Source organism: Rhinolophus hipposideros (assembly GCF_964194185.1).
Source record: "Rhinolophus hipposideros genome assembly, chromosome: 17".
Taxonomy (NCBI): Eukaryota; Metazoa; Chordata; class Mammalia; order Chiroptera; family Rhinolophidae; genus Rhinolophus; species Rhinolophus hipposideros.
In genome coordinates, this window is record NC_138063.1 from 48,151,958 (window position 1) to 48,179,759 (window position 27,802).

At 36.1% G+C, this 27,802-nt stretch overlaps 1 protein-coding gene across 3 annotated transcripts in view; it reads right to left on the reverse strand.

Annotated features, from left to right (window-relative positions):
* L3MBTL4 (L3MBTL histone methyl-lysine binding protein 4) overlaps positions 1 to 27,802 on the reverse strand; it is a 460,291-nt gene that overhangs the window by 108,265 nt on the left and 324,224 nt on the right. For all 3 annotated transcript variants that reach the window (XM_081078814.1, XM_081078815.1, XM_081078813.1), the window contains one exon: positions 18,261 to 18,331. In XM_081078814.1, the coding sequence (XP_080934940.1) occupies positions 18,261 to 18,331 (71 nt within the window). The remainder of the gene's footprint in view (positions 1 to 18,260; positions 18,332 to 27,802) is intronic.

Consider the following 27,802-nt stretch of genomic DNA (forward strand, 5'->3'; position numbering starts at 1 on the left):
GGAACTATTTCTAGTTTTGATAATCAATGTTCCCCAATGTCTAACACAGTACTTGCTAAGCAGTGGACTATCTATAAATGTTTATTAAATAAATGAATGAATGAACGCCAGTACTTGTGCTCTTACTGACAATCCAAATAGAGATCTAAGTTTTTGAGTTAAATTACAGAACGATGAATTCTTTTATCTCACTTCCAATGACCAGGATTTTCCAGAGCTTGTTAACTAAAAAACTACTTGCTTCTGTATTTCTTTCCTTTGATCTAGGTACAGTTTGGCTGACTGAAACTCACAGTTCTGGACACACAGTAATTGCTCCTTAAAATGTTTGCTGATGGCTGATTTAGAGTAAAAGTAGTTTTTAGTAGGTTCACCACTTTGTAATTTACTTACATTGAATCAAAGTTAAATATGGATTTTTTTTAAGAGCACGAGTAAGGGATAACTGCTTTTGTTTTTAGGTGACAGAGTAGGCAAGATTTTGAATATGTTTGGAATGTAAGTACTGTCATGACTACTTAAAAAAAATCCGTATAAGAACACAGTAAAAACATTAATATTGCCATACGGCACTAATTCTGAGAACACTTTGCCAGTTCATTCATTACTCTTTGACAAAAATATAACCTTTCATTGGCATCTATGTCCATGCCGTGACCATAAATGAATGTGGTGGGGAGTTAGCTAGCCATCTCTCATTTTGTCTCAAACTGGCACTCAGGAAGGTGTTTCTCATGCAGATTTAACACAGGTTGGAGGCTCCGGCCTCTGCTGCCAAACTACTTATCCGGACATTACCCCACCATGCTGTCTCCATGGTGATGATCAAATATTGGTGCTTGTGTCAGTTAGCCATTTATTAGCTGTGTGGCCCTGGGAAGGTTATTTACACTCTGTGCGTTGCAGTTTCTCCACAATCATTAATAATGATAATAATAATAATATAAATAAAACTTAGAGCGTTGTGGGGAGCGAGAGTAGTACCTACTCCTAGAGCCTAGCACACAGAAATCTCTCCTCGCTTTCACCCAGTCTTCTTCCCATTCTTAAGTGGTTCATCAGAAGAGTAACTTTTGCCTCAAAAGTTACTTTTGCTTTGCTTCCAATTACTTTTTTTTTCCAGTTTAAGTCTTGACAATACATTTGCCTATGAGTTGACCTTACCTCTCCCAGAAAACTTACTAAAGGTTTGACTAATCCCCTGGAGCACCAGCTGGTCCACAACTGCAGCTGGGCAAGTGTTGCACCTTTCTTTTATCCATTATCCCGATTATGTCTCAGGAAAAAAGAGAGCAAAGACAACAACAGGAACTTTTCAACTTGTATTGCTAAAGTGGTTTCAGAAAAGTGATTTTGCACAATAACACCAACTTGTAATTGCACAGAACACTTATGTAATTCTACTATGTTCTTTATTTGTTAGTAAAAATTTTTAAACAGTCAAGATGTGGGCTAGCAAAATGCTGTCAAAAACCATAGGTATGAGTTCAGGAAGGGAGCAAATACAATATTTTGAGAACTAAAAATAATTATCCACAGCACTCATGCTACTTCATTTGGTAAAATAATTATTAAGACACCAAACTCTAAAAGATCATTACAAAGTGCCTAGACAGAACTTTATTTAATACTTACTATAGACAGTGACACAGTATTTGGAGATCAAAAGAAGGGCTCATACTTAATTCCCTGTATTCTTTACCTGTAGGTAAAGAATTTTGCATAATATACCTTCTCACCAAATCCTATTTCCCCACATTCTTACCTATAGTATGTCAGAGTATTTTTTTTTGGAAAATACAAAATCCTGGCTAATTTAGTCTTAGACTTTTCCTTTAGGTAGGAACTCTGTAAAAACTAGTTAATCTCACCGAAAAGGAATTAACTTTGTAGTCTTCAAAATGATACAAATATTATTAGTAATGTCATTGCAATTTTTGCAATTTAAGAGCAAAGTTCTGCAGTCATTATAGTGATACTCTCTATTATTAATACCTGTGCACATTAATTTCTACAGTATCTAATTTTAAGCAATTTAACAAAATGAATGCCTAATATTTTCCAAACTCCAGTGTGCACAATAGCTTTCAGATTTGTTATTTGAATAAGATCCACGTTGTCCCCCAGTATCTCCATGGGCTGCCGCTGTGAAGTGTACAACTTCTGGTTTTTAATGGATTTTTTTTTCTCTTAGGGCAATAGCATGGGTTTGAAATGACCTCTGGAGAGAGGGAGCGAGAAAGTAAAGGGAAGGTGATCTGCTCATAATGAGGAAAAAATTTAAAAGCATATTTTGTTGAGGAATGTGTATTGATTTGCTCTCAAATTCTTAGTTTTGTCAATATGCTACATATTAAAAAAAAACACACAAAAAAATGGCCACGTGACATCAACACAGTTGGTCACCTATTTAGTCTCTGTCAATACTGGGATACTTGTTTTCCTCCTGCCTCAGGTCCCTGGGGGAAGCAGCTGTGAAAGGTAGTGTTGGCAGCTGTTTTGAAGGCCAAGGTTTGACTATGAGAGCCCTGATGCTGACCTGTGGACTCTTTCTCACCTGCCACATGGCAGAAGGGTCCTTGGTGGAACTCCTTGTGCTCTTATGCCCACTGCATCTTCAATATATGCAAGTCCACAGAACACAGAGCACTAATCTATTTGTCAGTGCAGGATTCTGATTAAAACCGTACTGGCCCTGGAGCAGTTAGGTGCCATGGAGGCCATCGCAGTCTGCATTATACCTTCAGTCGAGAACTGGGTAGAAATCTTGGTGTATTTCCTTGGTAGGAATGGATTCAGTGGATGAATTGAGCTGTTTCTTGAAAATTTAGTAGTGGATGCAATTTATTCTGTAACTTTCATGGAGACATGAACCCTGTCCTGGGGAGCAGGTTACCTTCCTGTACAGTAGTCCCCCCGCCTTATCTGTGGTTTCAATTTTTTGCTGTTTCAGTTGCCTGTGGTGAACAGCAATCCAAAAATTTTGCATGGAAAATTCCAGAAATAAACAACTCACAAGTTTAAAACTGCATGCCGTTCTAAGTTGCATGATGAAATCTTATGCCATCCGGCTCCATCTTGCCCAGGAGCTGAACCATCCCTTTATCCAGTGTATCCACACTGTATACCGTACCCACCTATTAGTCACCTAGCAACCATCTTGGTTATCAGATCGACTATCACTATATCACAGTGCTTATGTTCAAGTAACCCTTATTTTACTTAATAATGGCCCTGAAATACAAGAGTAGTGATGCTGGCAATTTGGATATCCCAAAGAGAAGCCATAAAGCGATCCCTTTAAACGAAAAGGTGAGTATAGTACAGTAAGATATTTTGAGAGACCGCATTCCTATAACCTTTATTGTAGTATATCGTTATAATTGTTCTATTTTATTATTAGTTATTGTTGCTAATCTCCTACTGTGCCTAATTATAAATTCAACTTTACCATATGTGTGTATGTATAGGAAAAAACATAGTATGTATAGGGTTTGGTACTATCTGTGGTTTCAGGCACCCACTGGGGGTCTTGGAACATATTTACTGTGGATAAGGGGGCCTACTGTATTTTGCTGGGGGACTAAAGGACTCATAAGCTGTGCTTATGGAAGGTGTCCCAAGGGGTGCCATGAAATGGCTTTCACTATGTTACATTAAAAATTCCTGGCTTTGCAGAATAAGTGTTAATAGCAATTGTGGCTGTGGGAGCAGACATCACAGAAATACCAGAGGGGTCTTGCAATATTTCCAATCAGTTAGCTACTTTGTCTCATTAAACACTGACAGTACCTATTTGGCCACTGAGCTCTGTGCTTGATTACCGATGGCTTCCCTCGTGGCTTCCCTAATACTGCACTGTTTAATTATAAAATGTCTATTTTGGAGTTCCTTGAAAAGCAATTGGAGATAGTTCCAAAGGCTTACTGAGAACTCAGAAACACTTAGCAATGACTAAAAATTGCCTTTAAGTCAATTTTATCAACATTTTTCTTTGATGTTTTGGTTTAAGAATTATGTCTGTAGATAGATACTGAAAGCATGTTATTGATCAGAAACTCCTATTAACTGGCACTATCACATTGATCAGAATAATTTGAAGTAATGTTAAAACAATGCCTCAGAAGTTTAGGAAGTCTGGGGAGTGATTTCTGAATCATAAAGCAATAAAATATGTTCAGCATATTTTCACTATCAAATTAATTGCAATTTACAGAGTATGGCAGTTGACATATAGCTTTTAGTTAGTCAATATATTGGGTTATAATAAATATGAATCATGCCTACTCCTTGACAGATGCTGGTCACAATGAACAGTAGGGCTTCCTGTACTTTATATGCCTCTTGTGGAATAATACACGAGTTTCCAGACATTTAAGCAAATGGCAAAAAAGGTCAAATATCCTTGTTTGACCTATGCAGCTGAAAATGCGGCGGGTTACAAACGTCATATGTATTTTTTTCCATCTAACCTTCTGAGGTAAAAGACAGAATCTCAATTTAAGTTTCAAGTAGCTGACTCTTTTCACTTTACCAATAGTGAAGAATTTTCTGTTTCAAGGTTCAGTGAGTAAGTAGGCTAATGGGCACAAAAAACTCTGACATTGTTAATTTTTAAAGAAAGAACAGGTCAACAAACTGGAAAATGTACCACAATGACCTAAAATTGGGCTATGCAAATTGAATGGCACAGATGTGCACACTAGATGGCTCGGCAGAAACCATTACAATTCAGGAATTCCAAGAGAAAGCCTGTCAATTTACACTCCCCACAACAAATGTAATATTTGGAAGAACAAGTCCAATGTTTGAACATGATTATCATCCTGTTCTTGTTAATTATATCTTCTTATTTTTAAATGGTATAAGGAGATTTGTTTATATAGTTCCAGGTAGTGTTCGTTTTTTAAAATATACTATGCTGAGATAGTTAAGACTATTTGTAATCTATTTATGTGTATTATTGAAACAACTGCTTGCATAAATGAAACATAAATTTAATAAAGCAATAAATACTCTATAGAGAAAAGAGCAAGGGATTTGAGTCCAGAAACACTACGAAATTCATTCAGTATTGAGCGTCCACTGCAGGACTGGCACAAGGCCAGGCTCAGAGGACGCAAAAATAAGCAAAGATTCCCAGCCTATGAGAAGTTCAAAGTCTAGCAGGCACACAAATGATATGTACAATAAGGGCAGATGAACTCAGTATTACGTGAGAAGTGACTGCAAGAGGAATCATATCATGCAAATGGTACTGCACAGTCTGACTGACCAGGGCCAGCTAAGCTCTGTCCTTCACACACTTCTTGCTTGCTTGGCTGGGCTGCTGGCAAAGGCACCACCTCATTTCTAATGCTGCTCTTACAGTCCTTGATCTTTCCAGACCTTGGAGACCAAGGCTCTCAGGGCTGTACTGTGTTTGCCCATTCTTAGTAACATCTTTCCCACTAAAGACTCTTGAATCTCTATCTTTACAGCATCATATATCTTAATGTGAGAAGTAATAGGGTGAAACACCTGACTCAGCCTACATCTTCATGCTGATCTTTTTGGCAAGCAGGCTGTCTAACATATCACTGTTGTTCCAGCCCTCTCAGTGCCTGCTCTCATTAAGAGGCAGCATACGGCAGTGGCCCAGGGTGTGGGCTCTGCAGTTAGACCTGGGTTCAAACCCTGGCTCCATGATGTTTAGCTACCAAAGATACGTGATTCAATTCCTGTACATTAGTTTCCTCTCATCTGTAAAACGGGATACCCCCAACACAGGATTAGACTATTTTAACCAGATAATCCTGGTAAATGATGTAGCACATAGTACTCAGTAAACGTTCTTTTCTTTCTCTCCTTGCCCTCTGCCTCCATGCTTCCCCTGATGTCCAATTCACTTCTCCGCACTCTTCAGATGTGGGCCCCTGTGTCACTTCCTCAAAGTCCTCGCTGGCCTTCTGGCTTCTTATGTTACTCTCACCTGGCATTTATCTCACCTGGATTCATGTCAGTCACGCTCACTAGACCGTGAGCTCCATGACAACTAAGACCAGCTCTGCTCTTGTTCAACTGTGGTCTCCCCTAGGCCTAGAATAATGCTGCGCCTGAAAAAGGAATGTGTTGAAATGACCAAATGAATGATTCTAGAACCACAGGAATGGTTCTGTGGAAATGCCTCAAGGCCCCTGCGTAGTTAGGGAGGCAAACCCAAGTGGGTGGGCTTCAGCTTCTTTCCCTTCCCAGCAGCTCAGCTTTTATCTGTTTACTTCTAGGTTATCCCCATGACTCCATTAGAAGACACTAAAATACAGTTTGAAAACTACTTGCTTTCAAAACTCTTTCCAAGAACTTAAACCTTTTACCTCAGAAATCTCTGAGACAATATGCTTAGACACTTCCATGATGTCTATTACTGAAGAAACAACTCAAATTGTACATCTCTTCTATTTCCACTGAAGAGTTACCTCACCCTGACATATATATATATATATATATATATATATACATATTCATGTTTCCCCAAAAATAAGACCTAACTGGAGAATAAGCCCTAATATATATATATGTATATATATATGGGCTTATTTTGCCATATATATATATATGGCAAAAAATATATATGGCAAATGTATTTTTTTTCCCATCTAACATTCTGAGGTAAAAGACAGAATCTCAATTTAAGTTTATATATGTACCAGGGGTGCCAAAATAATGTATACAAGTGGACACTTTGGTCAACGTTGCTCAAGCAGTAGTTCGCCTTAATCAGAAGTGTCTGGACGCTGATGGTAACCACTTTGAGCACCTCTTGTAATTGCAGAAGTCAAACGTGACTTGTATTCATCTTTTGTTATCGGTATATATTATTACAGTTTTAATAGTTTTTTCTTTTCTTAAACTGTGTACACATTTTTGTATATATGTAAAACCATTTACCTACTGCAACTTCTCTAAGGAATTTTCGAAAGGTATTTAAAGAGGTTTTGATCTTTGGCAGAATGAAGCCCATCTTCCTCCCCCCACAAAAAATCTAACATTTTAGCATTCCAAGATTAATTTCTGTTGATTAGTGACATCTGCTAATATCACGTTCATTGACCCATACCTAATCACTTTTCAAGTTACTAGGCTTAAAAGTTGCTAAGCACTGCACAGAGGTGTAGGATTCTAAGTAGCTCAACCCATATTGCCACGATCACCAAGGCCATTGTTTGATCAGGTATGTTTGGAAGTAAGGTTTCTTTGATAGTGTATTTAAGATGCAGAATTTTTTTTGGGGGGGGAGTTAGAAAGAATTTTCAGGAAACATTCTTAATTTTAAGGCTAAAGAGTAAACAACACTCAAATAAGGATTACTTTGAAAACTACTTATTCCTCAACCCCTATGTTCACAGAAGTGAACATATTAAATATAAACATACTAAAGAAACAAACGATGCCCTTCCCCTCACCTGAAATTTAGCCGAATGCAGCCCATCATCCGACAGATGTCCCAGGGAAGGGTAGCCCAATGCCACAGAAATGATGATCGTACTCAGGTTCTCAGACACCCAGGGAAGGATCTTTCCACTATACTTCAGAATGTACGTGTGAAACATAGATGACTAAGCTATTATTCTCAGCCTCTTCTCCATATACAGCAACTTTGTGGGTTTTTAAAAAACATACAAATATCAACTGTGAAAGTAATTGCTTCTGCAGTGGCTGGAAGGCGATTCTCTGAAGGTGCACTTACCAACGAGGCTGAAAACACTTTGGTGTTTGAAGATAGTAGTGATATCCTCTATTTTGTATTAAAGCATGGTTTGGGGTAGATATGTCCATATTTCTTTAAAGTAAAAAGGATATGGGCTGTGGAATTCATTAATGGTAAGACAGCAATTCTGTCATCTCCAAGGAGAAATTTCTGGCCAAGCAGAAAAGTATTCTTCTTATGAAAAGAGAGATTGTCATCAAACAGAATAGAATGTCGGAGACACTGAAATGGCTTTTGATTTTTAGACTTTAATGCCAATCTATTCAACACAAAGCAAAATTACCAAAGTTTCTGCAGAAGAAGTTTGCTTTTATGTTTAAATGAGAACTTAGCAGTGGTCAGAGAGAAAGCAAAAGTCACACAGTTTCTAGAGTACACCCACCATAGGGGCCCAGCTGGATTGGGAGGTCCCATCCAGTCAGGAGGTCAAATCTAAGGTGTTATTAATCCACCTCTGATGAATTCACAGAGATATATTTGAGTACTGGCCATACCTTCATACCTGCTTTATTTTTAATGCCCTTTCATACTAATTCTCTCTTTTGATCCACTCAACTACTACTTTGAGAGGTAGAGAAATGGTCCTCATCTCACAGCTTAAATAGCGGAGGCCCATCAGGCAACAAGTTTGTGGCTGGACTTAAAGTCAGCTCGCGCAACTCTCCTTCTAACGTACCTTTCACTACCACACTGTGAGTTAGCTCTGTGAGCATGTCACGATGAAACACTGTTTTATAGGGAAGGAGTTCTAAATTTGTGAGGAAAATTTAAGCTGTAACGCTGTCATTTACCAGCTGCGTGACCTTAGATAAGTTATCTGTCCTGTGACTCAATCACCTCAATCACCTCAACAGGAAAATTTACCCACAATCCTTCAGAGGGAAAATGGGCCAATAAATACGAATCTGCTTTATAATGTGGGAAGTGCTAGATGAATGTTATTATCACCATCCTGAGGAGCATATTAAAAAAAACAGGTATTATTTGATGCCATTGCTAAGAAATTGTTTTTAAGTGTCCTTTTCAAAGTTACAGAATAAAAACTAGGCAAAGAATGTGAATGAAAATCCATCACCACTGGGGAAAATTTTTTCTAAAGGCAAAAAAACACACAAAACAACAATGTCATCAGAGTATCTACTTCTAGAATAACTCAGGGATCTCATCTTTTTTTTTTTTTTTAAAGTGTAGTTTCCTTAAATACTTGTTATTTTATTATTTATTTTTATATGATTATTTTATATCTGATTTTCTGCATATCAAAACCACTAAAGGCTTGGCAGTCAAAATTTGAAGGAAAATTTGATCATCTAAAATTATTCACAAAAGGAAAAAAAATTAGTGAAGTAAAGCATATGAAAACAGTGAATAAGGGAGAACCATGTAAATAATAGCAGAAACTGTTGTCTGTTAATAGTCTATGACATAAATGATGTGCAATGTATCCCCACAAGGCCATGGCAACTATGGCAACGAGAAGAGATGCAATGTACTCAAAGTGACTCAACAAAATACCTAATTGGTATACTAAACATATTTCATGTACATTTTCATAGGATACTGAAGTATTTTATGCCCCTTATTTAGGTAAAATTACTCACTTTAATAGCTACTTTAATTTATAAAGACATGAAAATTTCTTGTATCTCCCAATTTAAGTAATAGATCAGTAGAACTTTTGAAAAAACAACCCAAGTGTACTGGGGTCAGCAACCACTTTCATTTTCTACTTCTCAGTAATGATTTTTAGGTCTGAAGAATTTCAGTTCAGAAATCTAACATGACAACTGTCCAATGATAGAGCTAAGAATCTTTTTCATATATTCAAGACAACAAATTCTGATTCTCTGTTTAGACGTATGGTGCTTGGCATGACTATTTAAAAGTCTTTTCTCTCTGTAATAATGGAATGTCAAAATAGCAGTGCTGTCTGGGTAGAGAAACCCAGGACAATCTTTAGCTAAAGGCCTTTTAAGAAAACAAATTCCACTGTCTCATTATCTCAACTGCTCCAGCATCTTGACGTTTTCTCTTATCTAATCTTTCTGCTGTATCCTTTAGAACAAGCCGTGAGCTTTTCTGCATTGACTGTATCCTTATGGGGTATAAATTCTAAGTTTAAAAAAACCTTTACTCATAAAATAGGCATGTTCTGTTCAAGGAGAATATGTATGTATCATGGCAGTTTTTCCCCCCAAGTCCTTGGTACCTATCATAAAGGCAAAAAAGTGTCTCACACCATTGACCTATTGGAGAGAAGTAGGGGCTTTCTCTCCTTGATCCTGGATATATTTGAGAGGTAAATGAATCTGCTGTAGTCCAAGCTATTTCCCTTTAGCATTGAAATTGGAGACACGAAAGACAAGATTGGCAACACACTGGGAGAAATGATGAATAAAGGAGAGAAATGCTTTACTTTGGGGGTGTCCAGCCCACCCACATACACCCACACAATTCTTACACATTCATAGAATCTAAGAAGGGAAATGTCCACATCCCTCAAATCTGACACTGGGAAGAAGAACACTTAACCATCTTTTAATGCTGTTTGTCAACAATAGCTTATTTCCTTTGTCTGCTTTTTAAAAAAAAATCACTGAAATCTAGCTTATTAGTTCACTTTATTAAAATAAAGACATAAAAACCCACAACAAAGCAAACCAAAGCAAAAGGAGTATTTAAGAAATCCGTTCTCAGCTATTTGACTTTTCAGCTCTGATAAATTGCAAGGGGTTTTCTCTATCTTTCTGGTCTTTTCAGTGTTTTTTTTTTTTTTCCTGAGTTCATGAAAACAGGCTTTTTCCTTGACCCTAATTTGCTACTTCCCATCTTCAAGTTGTAATACCTGAAAGGTGAAGTTATTAGAATTCCCTATCACCTTGCCTGGGACAATGAGCATAAATGTAAGAATCTAGGAATCCCATTTTGGTCTTGGAGAAAGACTGCTATGCAATGTTGGAACACAAAGTTGTAATTCTATCCCAGCAAAAAAGATCTGTTTCACCACCTCTGTCTGGGTTGTCCACTCTTCCACAACTCTGAACAGTAAGTAAACGAGTCAAGGGCCCTCAGTTTGACAACTGGTGTCTGACCTCTATTCCACAACAATGTTTAAGGCACCAGCTACGCATGTGGGCTAGAGTTATTTGGATAGGTAAAGTTGCATTCTGATACAACCAGAGACAGTGTCAGTGTGGAGAATAGGATGTGTCAGAGGCAGACACTAGTTTCAGAGGGTTATTTTTGGGATACTCTGAGGAAGCTTACGGCATGGTTGCCCACATTGCACCGGGCTTGGTGCTGTGAAATTTAGTTTTCGGAGTTGTCAGTCCCTCAAGCCTTATAACTAAAAATAAGTATCTACTTATTACAGATTTATTTTTACTCAGACTGTTTTATTCTTGCACTGTTACTTTTCTCCACATTTGAATTTTCAAAATATTTTGCCAATAACACTTATAATTCTTGAAAATCCATAAACTATAAACTAAGCCTTGATTCCAGCAAGAAGACTGGCTTTCTCATTTTCAGTTCTTCTGGCACTTTACAGGAAAAGAGTTTGCATGAAAAGAAAGGTGAGGGGTATTTTTAGAAAGATAATATAGAATATATTAAAAACCAAGCTAAAAAAAAGCTCATGAGTTAGTTGCAGTGATGTTGCTAACCATTTTTTATATCAGAGGGATTATTCATTATGAATTTGTATAAACTGGACAAATAGTTAGCCAAGTTTACTATTTGGAAATATTGAAAAGGCTGTGTGAAAAAGTTCGATGACATGGACTTTTTGCCAACAATTCACGTTTCTTGCATCACGACAATGTGCCAACTAACACGGCACTGTCTACGAGGGAATTTTTAGCTAGTAAACAAATAACTGTATTGGAACACCCTCCCTACTCCCCTGATTTCGTCCCCAATGTCTTCTTTCTTTACCCGAAGGTAAAGGAAATATTGAAAGGAAGACGTTTTGATGACATTCAGGACATCAAGGGTAACACGATAACAGCTCTGATGGCCATTCCAGAAAAAGAGTTCCAAAATTGTTTTGAAGGATAGACTAGCTGCTGGCGTCGGTGCATAGCTTCCCAACGGGAGTATTTCGAAGGTGACTGTAGTAATATTGAGCAATGAGGTATGTAGCACTATTTCTAGGATAAGCTTGCGAACATAATTGTCAGACCTTGTATATAAAGTGCACACTTTTTGATCCAACAATTTCACTTTCAGATATTAATACTATAGAAATAGTCCCACAAATGCCCACATACAATTGTACAAGTATTTACTGTATCTTTGTTTTAAATATAAAGGCTGAAAATAATAACATTAATGACTGAGCATTTGATTAAACCCATTATGATAGAATCACCCAGTGAAATTCTTTGTGGCTGTTACGCAAGAATATTATGGAGTAGCTTTAGTAGAACAACCCTCCTATAAAGAAAGACAACAAAAGCGTGTCCAGAAGTGATTCTGATACTGGTATTATGAGGCCCAGAATTGATAACTGTGACTAATGTATTTAAGAAATTAGATGGCAAAATAGAGAATTTTACTCAAAACCTAAGTTCTATTTCTAAAAAAATCATGTATATGGAAATGCCAGAACTGAAATACACTCAGAACTAATTAAAAATTCACTGGATGAATGTAATCACAATTTGGAGACAGTCAAAGAGAGCATTAAGTGATCCTGAAGAAATGTCAGTAGGAAAAAAAATCCAAACTAAAGCATGTAGTTCAAAACTGAAGGAAAATATAGAAAATAGTATATAAGACATATGAACAAGAAAACAATCTAATATATTTGTACGTGGAGTCTCAAAAGAGAAGGGAGAGAATGGAGCATAAGTAATATTTGAAGAGGTAATGGTCAATAAATGTTTCAAAGTAAATAACAACATATACTTATAGACTTAAGAAGCACTATGAATTCCCAAAGAAAAACACAGAGAGATCTACATTAGGCACTTCACAATAAATCTGCTGAAAGTTGCAGACAACAGAAAAATCTTACATGCAGCCAGAGAGAAATAAGATATATTCTCTAAGACATAGTTCCTTCAAAGGACACTAAATAAAACTATAGCTGACCTCTCGAGGTAAACCATGACGGGGGTCAGAAGACAAGAAAATGTCATCTTTAAAACCCAAAATAAATTTAACTGTAAATCCAGAGTTCCATAACCAGCAAAAATATTCTTCAAAAGTTCAGGTAAAAGAACAAAATTTCTGGACAAAGAAAAACTTTTTAAAACACATAGCTAGAAGATACCCTAAAAGAAATATGAAAAGGAGCCTTTAAGATAGAGGAAAAATGATCCTACACAAAGATGTATACTAGCTATAATATCTACTAAAAGAATATTAAAAATGCATAACTGATAAGCAAATATAGGGAAAATAGTAAAATAAAAAAATTCTTCAGTAATAAAAATAAAGCAAGAAATATAAAAGGGAACACAAAAATTTTAAGAAAAATAGAAAACTATTTTTGAAATGATAGTTATAAATTCAACTTAACAGAAATAGCATTACATATAAATATATTAAATACTCTAATTGAAAGTCTTCTATCATAACATTGAATATCAAAGTGAATATCATATGCCAATTACAAGAGACATACTGAAATATAAGGGCAGTGATGGTCACTTTGATTTATGATGAACAATTGGGGAAAGGAAGCCTTTTTAAACAAATGGTGCTGTATTAACTGAATAGTCACACAAAAAAGTGAATATTGACCCCTATGCTTTACCATGTATAAAAAATAATTTCCAGGTACACTGTAGATCTAAATGTGAAAGAAAAAACAATAAATATTCTTGAATTTAAAAATTCAAAAACAAAACAAAACAGCAGAGTATCTTCATGAACATTCAATAAGCAAAGATTTTTAAACAAGACACTAAAAGTGCTAACCAAAATAGAAAGGATTGATGGACTATATTAAAATTTGGAATTTCTATTCATCATAAGGCACATTAAGAAAGTGAAAAGGCAAATCATAGACTGGAGAAGATATCTGTAATACATCTATCTTAACAATAGATTCATTTACAGATACAAAGAACTCCAAATCAGTAAGAAAATGATAACCTAAGACAAATGGTAAATATACTTCACAAAAGAGAATATTCAAATGGCAATAAACATGAAATGTGTTCAAGCTCATTAGGCTTTAGGGAAATGAAAAATTAAAAGCATAAGTAAATACTACTGTAAAGCAAAAAGAATGCCTGAAACCAGAGATTGATAAAAATTAACTGTTGGCAAGGATTTGGAGTACCTGCAATTTCCAAAACATGCTGGGAGGAATGTACTGGTACAACCAATTTGTAAAAATACTTGACACTGGCTCCTGAAGTTGAAATTATACAAACCCAATTACTCAGAAATTCCACTCTTAGGTATATACCCTACAGGAATGCATACAAATATCCATAGGATCATACACTAGAATATTCCTCATGGCTCCATTGGTAAGAGGGCAAAACTGAAAACAACATTAAAAATGGATAAATTGTGGAATCACCATAAAATTGTATGATATGTAATAATGAGAATAAGAAGACCATGATTTAGACAGATCTCACAAACATAATGTTAGCAAAACAAGTCAGACAGAAAAGGGTACATACTATATGATTTCATTTATAAAATGTTCAGAACAGGGACAAAGTAATTGATAGCGACAGAAATCAGAAGAGCGATTATCCTGGCAGGAGGTGGTAATTGGATGGCATGAGGTGGGCTTCCAGTCAGCTTCTATTTTTTGACCCAAGTGGTGATTGAATGGGTGTGATTTCTTGTGTCCTTGGCTACAATTTTTACTTAAAAAGAAAGAAAAGAAGAGCAGGTGTTTATGCACTGACTTAGAAAAGTAACCATGATATCTCAGCAAGTGGAAAAAGAAGTGAATTGTAAATCACCAAATATAATTTGATTCTATACTGGTAAAGAAAACAAAAAGGTGAATTTATATCCAAAATAAATCAATGAAGGGTTTATTAACAATGTTTATCTCTTGCATTTTTTTTGCTTTATAAAAGCTTTGGATTTTTAAGGAAGTGATCATTAGTTACACATTTGAGCCCAAAACTTTATCAATAGTAAAAAAGTAGTTTTCTAGCTGAACATTGCACAGTACCAAAGGTTGTTTCCTGGGTGACACAATGTGGTTACCGTGACTGCAAGATCTGTCTGTGGCACCAAATAACTGAGTTTTAGCTGCTCTGGGTCTAGAGTTCTCAATGGGGCATAAGGCCAGATCACTTAGATGAGTTTGTCCTTTATACTTAAAGGAAATGCACTTTCATCAGCCTCACTCAACTGGTGTTCAAAGGAGTAGATTTTGTGCAAGTGTCTGTGGAACACTCATTGGGCAAAGGTAAAAACCTGAAAGGCCACTGTGCAGGTGCCCAACTCAGTCCCAGAGAAGGGGCCTGTTATTCGCTAAACATTTCAACTCTATGTCCATGCGTTATTTACTTAACAAAAGACACAAAGGATAATTACCATTTCCATGTCTTAGGTGTGGCACTCAATAAGCTTACCTGCAAACCTTGAGATTAGTAAGACAAACTCCAATTTACTTCTGCCAATTTCACTACCACAGCCTTTTAGATAATTATATTTTCCTCAACCGTTTATGTGATTATAAACTAAAAGACACTGTTATCCAATCTTATTTTCATTCATGATTATGGGAAAGGAAATAATGTTGAATCTCTAAGAAGTATACTTGAAAATAATGGGTAGTCTTTAAAATATTTTTATTGTGTCTGTCAAGCATATCTACTTTGAATAAAATGACTTAGACAATAAAGATGCTTCCAAGTAAAAATTGAGAATGTGCCCAAGATAGGAAAAACAGAAGCTGCCTGGGTTTGTGTACACAAACTCTAAAAGTCAAAAGTATATTATTTTCCCTCATGGGAGAAAAGGAGAATAAATCTTAGCCCATTTTCCTTAAAAAAAAAAAAAAAAAAAAAAGGAACTAATGGATTACGGTGTTTGTTCAAATCTATGGTCAGACCAAAAACAAACAAATAAACAAAGGTAAAGATTTAGAAATTATGCTCAATTTCTCTATAGAGACACGTGTACTCCAATGTTCATTGCAGCTTTGTTTACGGTGGCCAAGACATGGAAACAACCAAAATGTCCTTGGATAGATGAATGGATAAAGAAGTTGTGGTATATATACACAATGGAATACTATTCAGCGTTAAGGAAAGATGATATAGGAACATTTCTGACAACATGGATGGATCTTGAGAATATAATGCTAAGCGAAATAAGTCAGACAGAAAAAGCAGAGAACCCTATGATTTCACTGATATGTGGTATATAAACCAAAAACAAGACAAACAAATGAGAAACAAGAACTCATAGACACAGACATATTTTAGTGGTTACCAGAGGGTAAGAGGGGTGGGGGGAGGGAGATGAGGGTAAGGGGGATCAAATATATGGTGATGGAAGGAGAACTGACTCTGGGTGGTGAACACACAATGGGATTTATTGATGATGTAATACGGAATTGTACACCTGAAATTATGTAATTTCATTAACAATTGTCACCCCAATAAATAAATTTAAAAAAAATGAAATTATGCTCAGGTGGGTAAGCTTACGCAAAATAAAAACAAAATATTAAATAATCATTTAATATCACAGTAGTAACATATTTATTCTCATTATTTTGTCTCAACCAGGTTAGAACCAGAGAAAATGAGCTTAATCATAATAAGGAGGATTAGTCCACTATAAGGAAGAACCACTTTGTGTGACAAAAGGCTAGAAAAGAAAGCACACGCTAAATAAATCCTGTCAATTTTCAGGGCCTAGAATGGATACCTGAAGGCATTTTCTCCACAAGAGAGCATCATGGGCCCCCATCAGGTAGCTGTGTGCTCTGCATCAGGCAGGGTGTGTCCCTGCAGGTTACTGTGTCATTGTTGTCCCACATCTGTACACACAGACCTTCGCGGTGAGGAAATCGAAATGTTTAAATTAAAGAGCACAGTAAATACATGAATAGACAAACACATATGGTTATAAACTTTTTATAAAGGATGCAGAAAAGAACAAATGCATGCTAAACCAGTTAAGAGATTTCATCTTTCACATTATGCAAATGTATTTTGCTAGTGATATTTTCTATTTTTATAAGGATGATCCTCATTATTAATTTTACTATGTGAACTACAAAAATTGTGTATCAGATTTTAACAGGAACATATGTATAATTACTCTGTGGAAATATTTTCTAAAGTGTCAAAATATGAATGAACACACTGACACTTCGTTAGGACTCCCTATACCATTCCAAAACATGTTGTTTACAGAACAAAGGCTTGGTAAACTGGATTAGAACATTTGTTTGGGGCAGTTTCTAAATTATCAGTTATTTTATTTTATGTAAAGTAGTGTTCAGATCTAGTTATACCACACAGAAATTCTTCTGGTTAGGGAGAAACATATAGATGCACAATCAAACCGAAGCAACTTAACTGCCCTCCATTTTCTGAGAAAAGATTCTTCCTTTGTGGTTGAGTTTTTCCAACAACACAAGCTGAGCTTGGGCCTTGCCTGAAATGAGCAGGTTAGCTTTGCTCATAGAAGTCACAGCCCTTGTTAGTTCAATGACTGCCACGCACACTCTTTTTCTCTTGAGAAAAGCAGTGTAAAATTGTATTAGAGATAAAGTGCATTGCTACCAAATTAGGCTAATTTGTTGCACTTTTGGCCAAGTCAGCAGAAAACTCACTAATTTTCTTTTTCTCTAGAAGATAAACAGATCTCCTACCATGTTTTGGGAGGTACAGACATGGAACTACTATGGCTAAACATGTAAAGATACTAATTACAAATTGTTTTTATCTGACCAAATAAGAATTATTGTACTTAATTAACGCAATGAAGGGAAAATTTATTCCTTAGCTAGCTACAATACAATCTTAAAATTATAGATGAGATTTTTGTCTATATAGAGCCTTAAGTGTAAAGAAACATAATTAAATGAAAACATGCAGTTCTTTTTCCTATACTCTAATAATCCCTCAGCTTCTAATAATTAAACTTTTTCCCCAATAACCTTCTTGCCCGTCTTACTAAGGAGGTATATTTCCCAGTCCCCCAATGTACAAAACTGCAATGAGACACTTCTGTGTTCCCTGCCGACCCTCTGTTGATGGCAGAAAGAGATTGCACCATTGAGACTTTTACTTCCATAGATTTAGATTTGTCTTACAATGAGTGAGGACCATAGTGATTACAACGTCTAGACCTCTCACTTTAAAAATGAGAAAATTAAGATTTAGAGTAGTGAAGTGACAGAACTTATGATTCATAGGGTTGGGACTAGAACACAAATCTCTTGACTTCTAGGCAGGTTCCTTCCGCTATTCCCTACTAGAATGGTAAAACCAACCAACCGAACAAGACATTTCTTCACAACAAAAACCATAGTCTGTGTTTTTGCTAGTGTTTTTGTTTTTACCTCTGAAGAGATTATCCAAGTCAATATCTTCTTTTCCTTTGATTTTCAAACACTTTGCCTGCTGTACCAGTCTGGGCAAAGAACAGAAATAAAATGTAGATTCATTATCCTGTGAGGTAGGGAGAAATCATGACAGCAGCACACATTTAAATAGAAACCAAAGGGTAATCAATAGTGAATTAGAAGGGATTTTTCTGCACAGAATCTTGTCAAAATTTTATTTCAATTTAAAGTAAGAAAAACACTACACTTTTGTTCAGAAACTCTAACTTTGAAATCTAAAACTTAAAAGCCCTCCCCCCCATTCTATTATACCAAAAATATTTCTAAAACTCTCTGGAGAATAATCTCTTCGGATTCTGAGGAGAGCTATTAGGGACAGTAGGTGGGTAAATAATAATTGCTACTGATGATTTTAGCATTTATTGTAATCAAAAGATTATATACATTATGCTCAAACAACTGTATAAAGTAATTTAGTTATATTGTTGGATGTCAAGGAATTAATTAACGTTTAAATGCTCCAGTATGCTGTGAGGACTAATTTTGTAACTCATTCATCACAGCACTTTATTAAAACTTGAGGCTCATAGTTTGTAATAAATATGGTAGTTTCTAAAATGAACCTTTTCCTGTGCTGCTAATTACCTAGTAGTTAATTTTAGATAGACAGAACTTGAGATCGCTGATTAATTTATCTGTAATATTTATGATTTTAATGAAAATTGTAACACCTTACTTTAAAAACATATTTTCTGCTTGCACTTGGACAGAAACTCTCACATTTTATCCTTATGGACAAGCCTTTGAGTTAGGCATGCAAATACTGTTTCCATTTATGATTTAGATGAGGAAACTGATTCAGTTACTAAAACCTTACATAGAAATGTAAGTGACTTGTACATAATTTGAGGTAACTTTATATGTTCTATAAACATGTATGTCATGATAAAAACACACTCTACTTATCAGTTAGATTTTTTTTTTAACCATTAAGACTATTTTCTTTTTTCCATCAAAAATGCCCAAAAATTGTGAAAGAATTTGTATTGAAATCATATCTTTGGACCTTGGAAGAAGGTCCTATGTAGCAACTGTGCAGCCTAACTCTAGCTAGTTAACCACCTGTGGTTTAATGTGGAGACCAGTACACTCAGAGTGGGAAAACCTGGCTCCATGTCCTTGCACCTGGTGTGCTAGGTTTGTGACCCAGAGTGTAGATGTAAGCTCTGGCGGTCTCGGCTCCCCAGTCTGCAGAATGGAGACAGTACTTGCTCCCAGGGTGTGTTCTGAATAAGCAGTGAAATAATATGTTATAAAATAGTCTACACACTTTTATGCATCATCGACACATAAAATATGTGAAATGTTTTCATTAATTCAATATGTATAATTTTCGTTATATTCTATATATCAGGATTTACTTACGTTCTTGTAGGAAAGAATATAAACTACAGAAAGAGGGCTTAAACTTATGCAGGGGGTATCTGGTGGAGAGGGCTACTAGTCAGCATGGGATGCTGGAGGCACGAAGTGTGCACATCCTAGTAGTTTTACAAAAAATAAGGTGGAAAAAATTTTAGCTCTGCGTACACATTTTTGGGAAACCTTGGGAATTTCCCCCCATAAAATTTAAAAATTTTATGAAACTGAGTTTAATTTCAAATCATCTCAAAGCATCCACCTGCAATATATGCTGATAAAGATCTCGGTTTAAACTTACAAAATTAAAAAATAGAAGCTAGAGTGCTTTATATAACTTTGGTGAGGACATTTAAAAACAATTTAAGACTAAATCAAATTTATTGAGTGGCTTTAAAGAAAAATACCAGGCACTGCAATTAATCAATTGCAGATATATCTTGGTATAATTCCTGTTTTCAAAATTATTACATTACTAGGGAGATACACCAAGCCAAACAAATCCTGTGAACAGTTCAGATTCAGTTACATTTCCTGAGTGACGTAGGTAACTTCCAAGGACTCCCAGACTCTTGATTTCATTTAACTTCATTTTATTCTCACAAAAAACTCTATGATGTTGGTATAGGACCTTTGTTATAAGTTAAAAAATTAAGAACCAGAGATGTGAAACCACTTGCCCATCTCAGGCACACAGTGAGACGATGGTGGAGCCAGGACACAAACTCAAGCCTTCAGACTCCAAATCCAGGTTTCTTTCTACTCTACACATCACCTTGTAGGGTTTACTGAGCATTTACAGAGGGCTTCACAGAGATGTCACAGGCAGAGCAAAAGCAAAGGACAGGTAATATTAATAACGCTCCTGGCAGCCAGCAGGAGGACGTGGCTTGGCACCGGGCCACGTTGCCCAGGTTGCTCTGCAGAGGACACAGCCAGGTCTGGGTCTGAAAGAATGGGGATGTGGATGATGAATGGGTTTGTAAAGGTTTAGGGAATTAGGCTGGAACAGAATGGGCATAAGTAAACTGCGAGGGGGAAGTGTTTTGGGGACAGGAATAAGCACATCAACTTATTTGGCTGAAGCATCTGAACTGTATAAGGAAAGGAAGGATCAAAAATGAGGCTGAAAGAATAAGCGGAGCCAAGCTGTGGGGAGCCTTACATGCTGTTCTCAAGTGTTTGGACTTTATCTTGATGGCAGCGGAAAAAGCCCCTGAAGTGTTGCATCTTGAAAGAACCTATTGCATATAGTCAGTTGAAATGTTTGTGTTAGTAAGGTGCCAGACATTCATATTTGTTTGTATTTTAGCTAGAAATGTAATACCATTGAAATCTGCAGGTATTACTATTTCATCAATAATTCTTGAAGCCTGGCCCATACCTTTTATATAGTCATTAGAGCTCCAGGCGCACAAAACCATCTTAAAAATGTTTTATTAATAGTATTGCTGTTGCTGCAACAATTGTCAAACTGCCTGTCTATCTGTCCTGATTCACTCTGTAGAGGAGTGTACATGATTTCGAGGATTACTGCTTCTGCTGGTGAGACCTGCCAGCCTCATTCAATAATCTCGGCTACCCATTGTTTTTCCTCTTGCCTTTTCCTTAGGATTTCACTACTTTCAGTTTTAAAAAGCAACTGCATGTTCCCTGACCCTTTTTCTATGCTTCCTTTACTTTAACAAGGCAAATTGGCGCCATTATTCCTGTGTTCAGTAAATGCTAGGTCCTGAATTAGATGCCTAACATGAGGGAGGTGATACAAATCTTATGATTATATATCAAAACAGACAGGTTAGTAGCTTGCCCAAAGTCACACAGTAAGCAGTAGAGTCAAAGAAAAAAAGGCAGAATTTGAATTTAATTCACGTCAGTCTAAATATAGCTAGACACCATCTAGAATAGGAGTTGGAAAACTATAGTCCACAAGTCAAATCCTGCCCATTGCCTGTTTTTGTAAATGAAGTTTTACTAGAACACAGATCTACTCGCTTTACTTGTTTATTTACTGCCATGACTGTTTCACACTACAGTGCTCAGGCTGAGTAATTGTAGCAGAGATCTTAGAGCTGTCACAGTCTAAAATACTTACTACACGGCCCTTTACTGAACAAGTTTGCTGACTTCTAAGAGGAAAGGATAGGGTCCCTAGGCCAAAAATGCACATGCCACACGTGACTGTTTTACATTGCTATTTTTCCCCCAAAATTGCCTTAACAAGTGTATTTATAATTGCCTTAATAAGTGTATTTATAATAGGGCTTGAAAGGCAAATATTGGCCTCTGACTGCCATTTATTTTTAGACAAATTGTCCAAGTCCAGTCAACATTGCTTTGAGCTTTTCCTACAGGCAGGCATTGCATTCAGCCAAGATGGTGTCTGCCACCAAGTGACTTATAATCCAACGGAGGATTCAAGTTAAAGGCTGGAGAGATGAGAAAAAGCTTTCAGGAGAAGATGAGTTTGAACTAAACTTCAAAACAAATTTTACTAAGGGGAGTATAAAGCGGGACATGGCAAAGGCCCAGACACGTGGAGAGCAGGGCATGAGAAGAGTTAGTAACGGGGTGTGGTGTGTGGTGAGGTGAGAGGTACATGCTGGTATCCAATTATGAGGGCTGCAACGCTTCCTCCAGATGTATGTGCGTATACTGTGTGTATGTATGTTTGTATATGTGAACTGATTTATAGGAAAGCGAAAGGGATCACGGACCTGTAAGACTCTCTCAATCTAAAGAAGGACTGACACTTGCTGCAACAATGTTTTCAGTTTGTAAATAAAAAGAAATTAAACTTTTAAAACCACTGTATTATAAAACATCAATAAATAATATACATACGAAGATGTTTATTACAGCGTTATTTATAACAAACAATCTGAATATCTGTCAATAGGGAAATGAGTGGAATAAGTTAAGGTATGTCCACACTACAGAATATGATATAGTTATTAAAAATAATGCATTGAATCCATTTGTGTTGATATGGCAAATTATCCATGACATATTTTTAAATAAATGAAACATACATATGTTTTTAGCTGATATGTTTTATCATCAGACTTTCTTTGAGCTAGCAAACAATGACTTCACGTGGCTGTCCAAAAGGGATGAGGCAAATTTCTTCTTTCTTTGTGATTAGACTTAGTTGTCTAAGTCTTTGCAACATTTCCCTATAAAAATCCAAGACCAAGACAATTCTGGTCATAAATGCTGATTTCTTTACAGGTGCCTTGTTCGGTCCAACATTATAAACTTGGGATAAAATATGTGTGTATTTTATTAAAACCTAAGCATTTAATGTCAGGGTCCTTAAACCTTTCATGCTAAGCTTTCGCTCCCATGTTAACCTTTCAGGAATGCAGCATCTTTCCCCATATTCAACTTGGTTATATCATAATCTATCCATAGTGGTATAAGCTAAACTTCAAAGAAACTAACAAAAAGTTAATGTAATTTTTTTTAAAAAAGAGTGAATGTATATCTGCATATCTGTATAAACAGAAAATTGTAGAAGAGAACATGACAATCTAATCACACACGTTATCTTAGGACACAGCATCAAAGTTGAGGAGTGGGGAGGGAGAAATTATTTTTAAAAACTTCTATATTACCTGAATTATTGCAGTGGGAAATTTTCATATTTTATAAGCCTATAACTTATGCTGTTTAATAGGAGAAATTTGGGGTATTATTAATGTCTTTAATTTTTTTCTTTATACTAGTGTATATTTTCTCGTTTTTCTACACCACACAAGCATTGCTTTAGGTATGGGAAAATGTCTCAGCTTTACTATTTAAATGTTAAATGTCCCAACTTTACTATTTACAACAAATAGGATATATTTTAAAGCCAGATTAAGTACATAGATGAGAAAAAATGTCCCTGGTGTTTGGGCAACAAAATTTTATTTTTCTGTGGTGCAGGAACACTAACATTGCCTTTATGCAAGGAACCACGAACATTCTAGCACACACTGTTCTAGCATTTAATTACTAAGAGCCTGGGCCAAGGCAGGATTCCAGAATTCCAGAGATTCACAATAAATTATAAAATGCCTTATGAGAATCAGCTCAGAAAAGTATTTTTTAAAGATCTTTTTAAGGCACATATTGGTTATTTTATAACATTTCACCCAAACTGTAACTTTGTTTAGGAAATACAGAGGATAACGAACATGCCAGAGTAACCAAGGCGTTTGGACTCCAATGAGGGCTGAGTGCTTTTATCTCAGTTTCTGTCTGCACTCCGGGGCTGATCTTGACATGACTCATTTCATTTTTAATTTGCAAAATATTCAACAGAACACTTCTTTTCCCTTAATGGTTTGGATCTGCTTATGGTCTCTGGGACATTAAGATAGGTAATTGCTGACAGTATTTTGAATGTTACCCTTTCCCCCTTTTACTTCGTTCATGGCATTTATCACAATCGATGACTTTCTCTTCGTTTATGATTTACTTTTGTTTTACTTTTCCATCTCCTCTGCCTGAAACTATGCTAGCTGTAGGAATGGCATTGTTTTGTTCATCTCCATATCCGCAGTACCTAACACACCACTTGGCAATATTGAAATCTCCACACATATTTGCTGAATGAATAAATGAATGAATGAATGAATGAATGTTGATTCAATGAGTGAATCAACAGGCCCACAGCCAAAGCTGCAAAAACTAGAAACATCCTGCTTGAGTATGAATCCTCATCCTGCCAACTTACTATCTTGGGGTGACTTTCTTATCACTGAGTGAAAGCTTAATAAGGACAAAGATTTTAATCTGTCTTGTTCACTGCTGTCTCACTAGGGTTCGGAATAGTACCATTTTAAGTATTTGTTAAATGGGCAAATGTTGAATGAATGAATATGTCCAATTTCAGGACCTGGCTATGGTCAGGATCCCGTATTTAGCAAGGTAAATGCCATTCAGGTATTCACATGCCACAAACCAATGTGGTCTGAGGGAATCTTAATTCTGAGGTAGGAGGAGGTAGGGAATAGTGAGCACAGCGATGATTTGGGAGTCAGAGGGCTTGATGTTGCAACTAACGACAGTGTCAGTAAGGGAAATAAATTCTTTGGCTTTGATATCCTTATTTTTCTGTTGAAGAAGTTGGATTAGATAATGTTTTGAGTCCTTTCCCATTGTTGAGTTCCAGGATTGTCACACCTGGCTAGAGGTTTGTCAGGGTCCCTCTGGTAGTGTGGTGTGGGAGGGAGCTTGTATGGATGGCCTACAAGTTTCCTGTCCAGCCACAATCACTACAGGCTCAGAAGGAGTCTGGCTGTCTTGGTGATTTGACCACTGCTCAACTGATGAAGGGGTCTCATGCAGTCCCAGATGCCAAGTAACGTTTCAGACTACATAAATAAAGGTCTACATTTCCATGTTTGGTACAAAGATGTGTGGTGTATATACACAACTAGAACTGGCCAAATTGCAAGACTTTAACATCAACAGTTTTTATAAAAATGGAAAAATGATATAGAATTATTATTTCAATAGACTCTGCTATGTGCCAGGCCCAGTCATATAGTTATATCTATACCTATCTTATATCTGTATTTATCTACATCTATACACCTATATTCAAAAATCAAAGTCTCAGAAGAAACTGAGATTCTAAGAGGAAAACTAATGCACACACACACACACGTGTGTATACACATACATGTATGGTGTGATCACAAAATACAGTGAATGCTGCTGCCGAGTGCCGTCCAACAGAAAGGCAGGGATCTTCAATATGGGAAGCGGCGCGTTAAACCTTAATAACAGTGTGTGACAAGTTTCACCTTGTTTGGTATAGTCAGTTGGGTGTGAGCTATGCTTGAGAAAAGGTATGTTTGAAAGTGTGCCGTAAATCCTCCTCCATCATGACAACACTCCATGTCATAGACAACTTCTGGTATATGGCAATTTTTGTAAAATAAAACAATATGGTGTGTCCTCATTTACTTTACTCATGGGATCTGGCACCGTGCGACTTCTGGCTTTTACCCAAAGTCAAACTGACTATGAAAGATAAACATTTTGAATCGATTCAGGACATCAAGGCAGCCATGACAGTACCACTAGACACTCATGAAATAGGACTTCCAGAACTGCTTCAGAAAGTGGTAAGAACGATGGGATGAGTGTGTTTGAAGTGAGCGGGCATATTTTGAAGAGGATTAATAGCAATGTGCCTTTTCCTGTAATAATTTATTTTTTAATTAAACATTCACTGTATGTTTTGATCATACCTCGTATATACGCATATATATGTATATATATCAATCAGCTTAGACTTGCTAAGATTTATAATGTAAACCATAATGAAGAAAAAAAAAGTATAATTAAAATTGGTTCTTACCATTTAGCAGCCTCCAATCTTTTTGAGAAAATAAGGCACACACACAAAACAAGTATTAAAAAGACACACATATATAAGCTACAAATGTATGGTACAGACCAAAAGCACCACTAGTGCTAGGAACAAGGGAAGGGACTATCTCTTTTTTGATTCATACCCCAGGGCCTAGCACAGTCCCTGGCACATAGTGATTGCTCAAAATCTATTTCATTTGTAGAGCGCCTACTAAGTATCGGGCATTATATTAGGTGTTGGGAATACAGAGACATGTAAAACACAATTTCTATTCTCAAGAAGCTCATATGGATTGGAGCTGCTATAGAAAACTTCAAGACAGAGATGGGCCTTGGGGAAGGGAGAAGATTCAGGCATGAATAAATGAGGTAAGGAGAATAGGAACAAAGGCACCAGAGCAGAAATTAAAAAAATATTGTTTGATGACAGGGAGTGAGTGGGATACCTGGTAGACTTTAAATTCCCAAAGCAGAGAATTTATGTGGGAAGGAGTAAGAGAAAAGGCTGATGGATTAAAGAAAATCTATTTAATAACTTAGTTAATATGTGGAACAACCAACTCACACTATTTCAGTTCTGCAAATGGACCTCATAGAAGGTATTTACATTATAGCTAACTTGAGTAGTGGAAATAAACAAGTTGGCTCATGGCAATTCAATTTATTATGAAGATCATTAAGGAACTATTCCACTACATGTCTTTTTCTCTGATTATCATAATTTTCCCCAGACTATTTTATCATTGATACAAGCCTTAGGGAAGTGCATAAAATTTATAATATGGCAGGCATTAGGAAAAACAAAGTGAGCTTTATTAGGCATTTTCTTAGATTTTCTTAATAGTAGTGATTGAATATGACAGGTATTTTAACTAATGGTGGTTTTACCAATTGTGTGAATTAGAATATATTAGACAGAAGTAGAAGTTGGCCTACATATAAATCCAGCTAGGTATTTTCAAAGTCTTACATTGTCTTTCTTTTGCTAGCTTAACATAGTTTGAATATATGTAGCATTTGGAGTCAGGTAGTTCTGGATTCAAATCCCAACTTTATTACTGATTACCTGTGTGATCTTGCAACTTTGCCTAACCTCTCTGAACTTTCAGGTGCTTACATTATACATTATATACATTACATATATACATTATATATATAATTTAGCACAATGATTTATAGCCCAATATATGTGATATTAATATTAGTTAGTTATTATTTTTGGTGTTACAATTATTAGTTTATTGAGCTAGAATATTCTGGATTTCATCAAAAAAAAATCTATGTTTGGGTGCCAGATCAGCTGCGAGTAAGGATCTCTACTTCGTCAACTGTAACTGGCAATACTATAATGATAATAATGTCTGCTTTGCCTAAATTACAAGATTATGGAAAGCTCCAAAGGTAATGTATGTGAAAACTATAAACTGTTAAACAAATTAAAGGGTTTTTATCCCCCTAGAGTACATACCCAAATGGAAGACACTCAAGTATAAGGTCATTTGACCCCCTATCATGCACCAAGAATATACCACATAATCTGTTAGCACAAGGAAAAATGAATATATATATATATATATATATATATATATATATATATATATATATATGGAGAGAGAGAGAGAGAGAGAGAGAGAGAGAGAGAGAGAGAGAGAGAGAGAGTTGTTTTAATAGGGATGACCTAGTTTGAATTGGACTCTTTAAAGTTGTATTAACATATAATCTTATTTCTATGAAGGTGAATTTTGTGA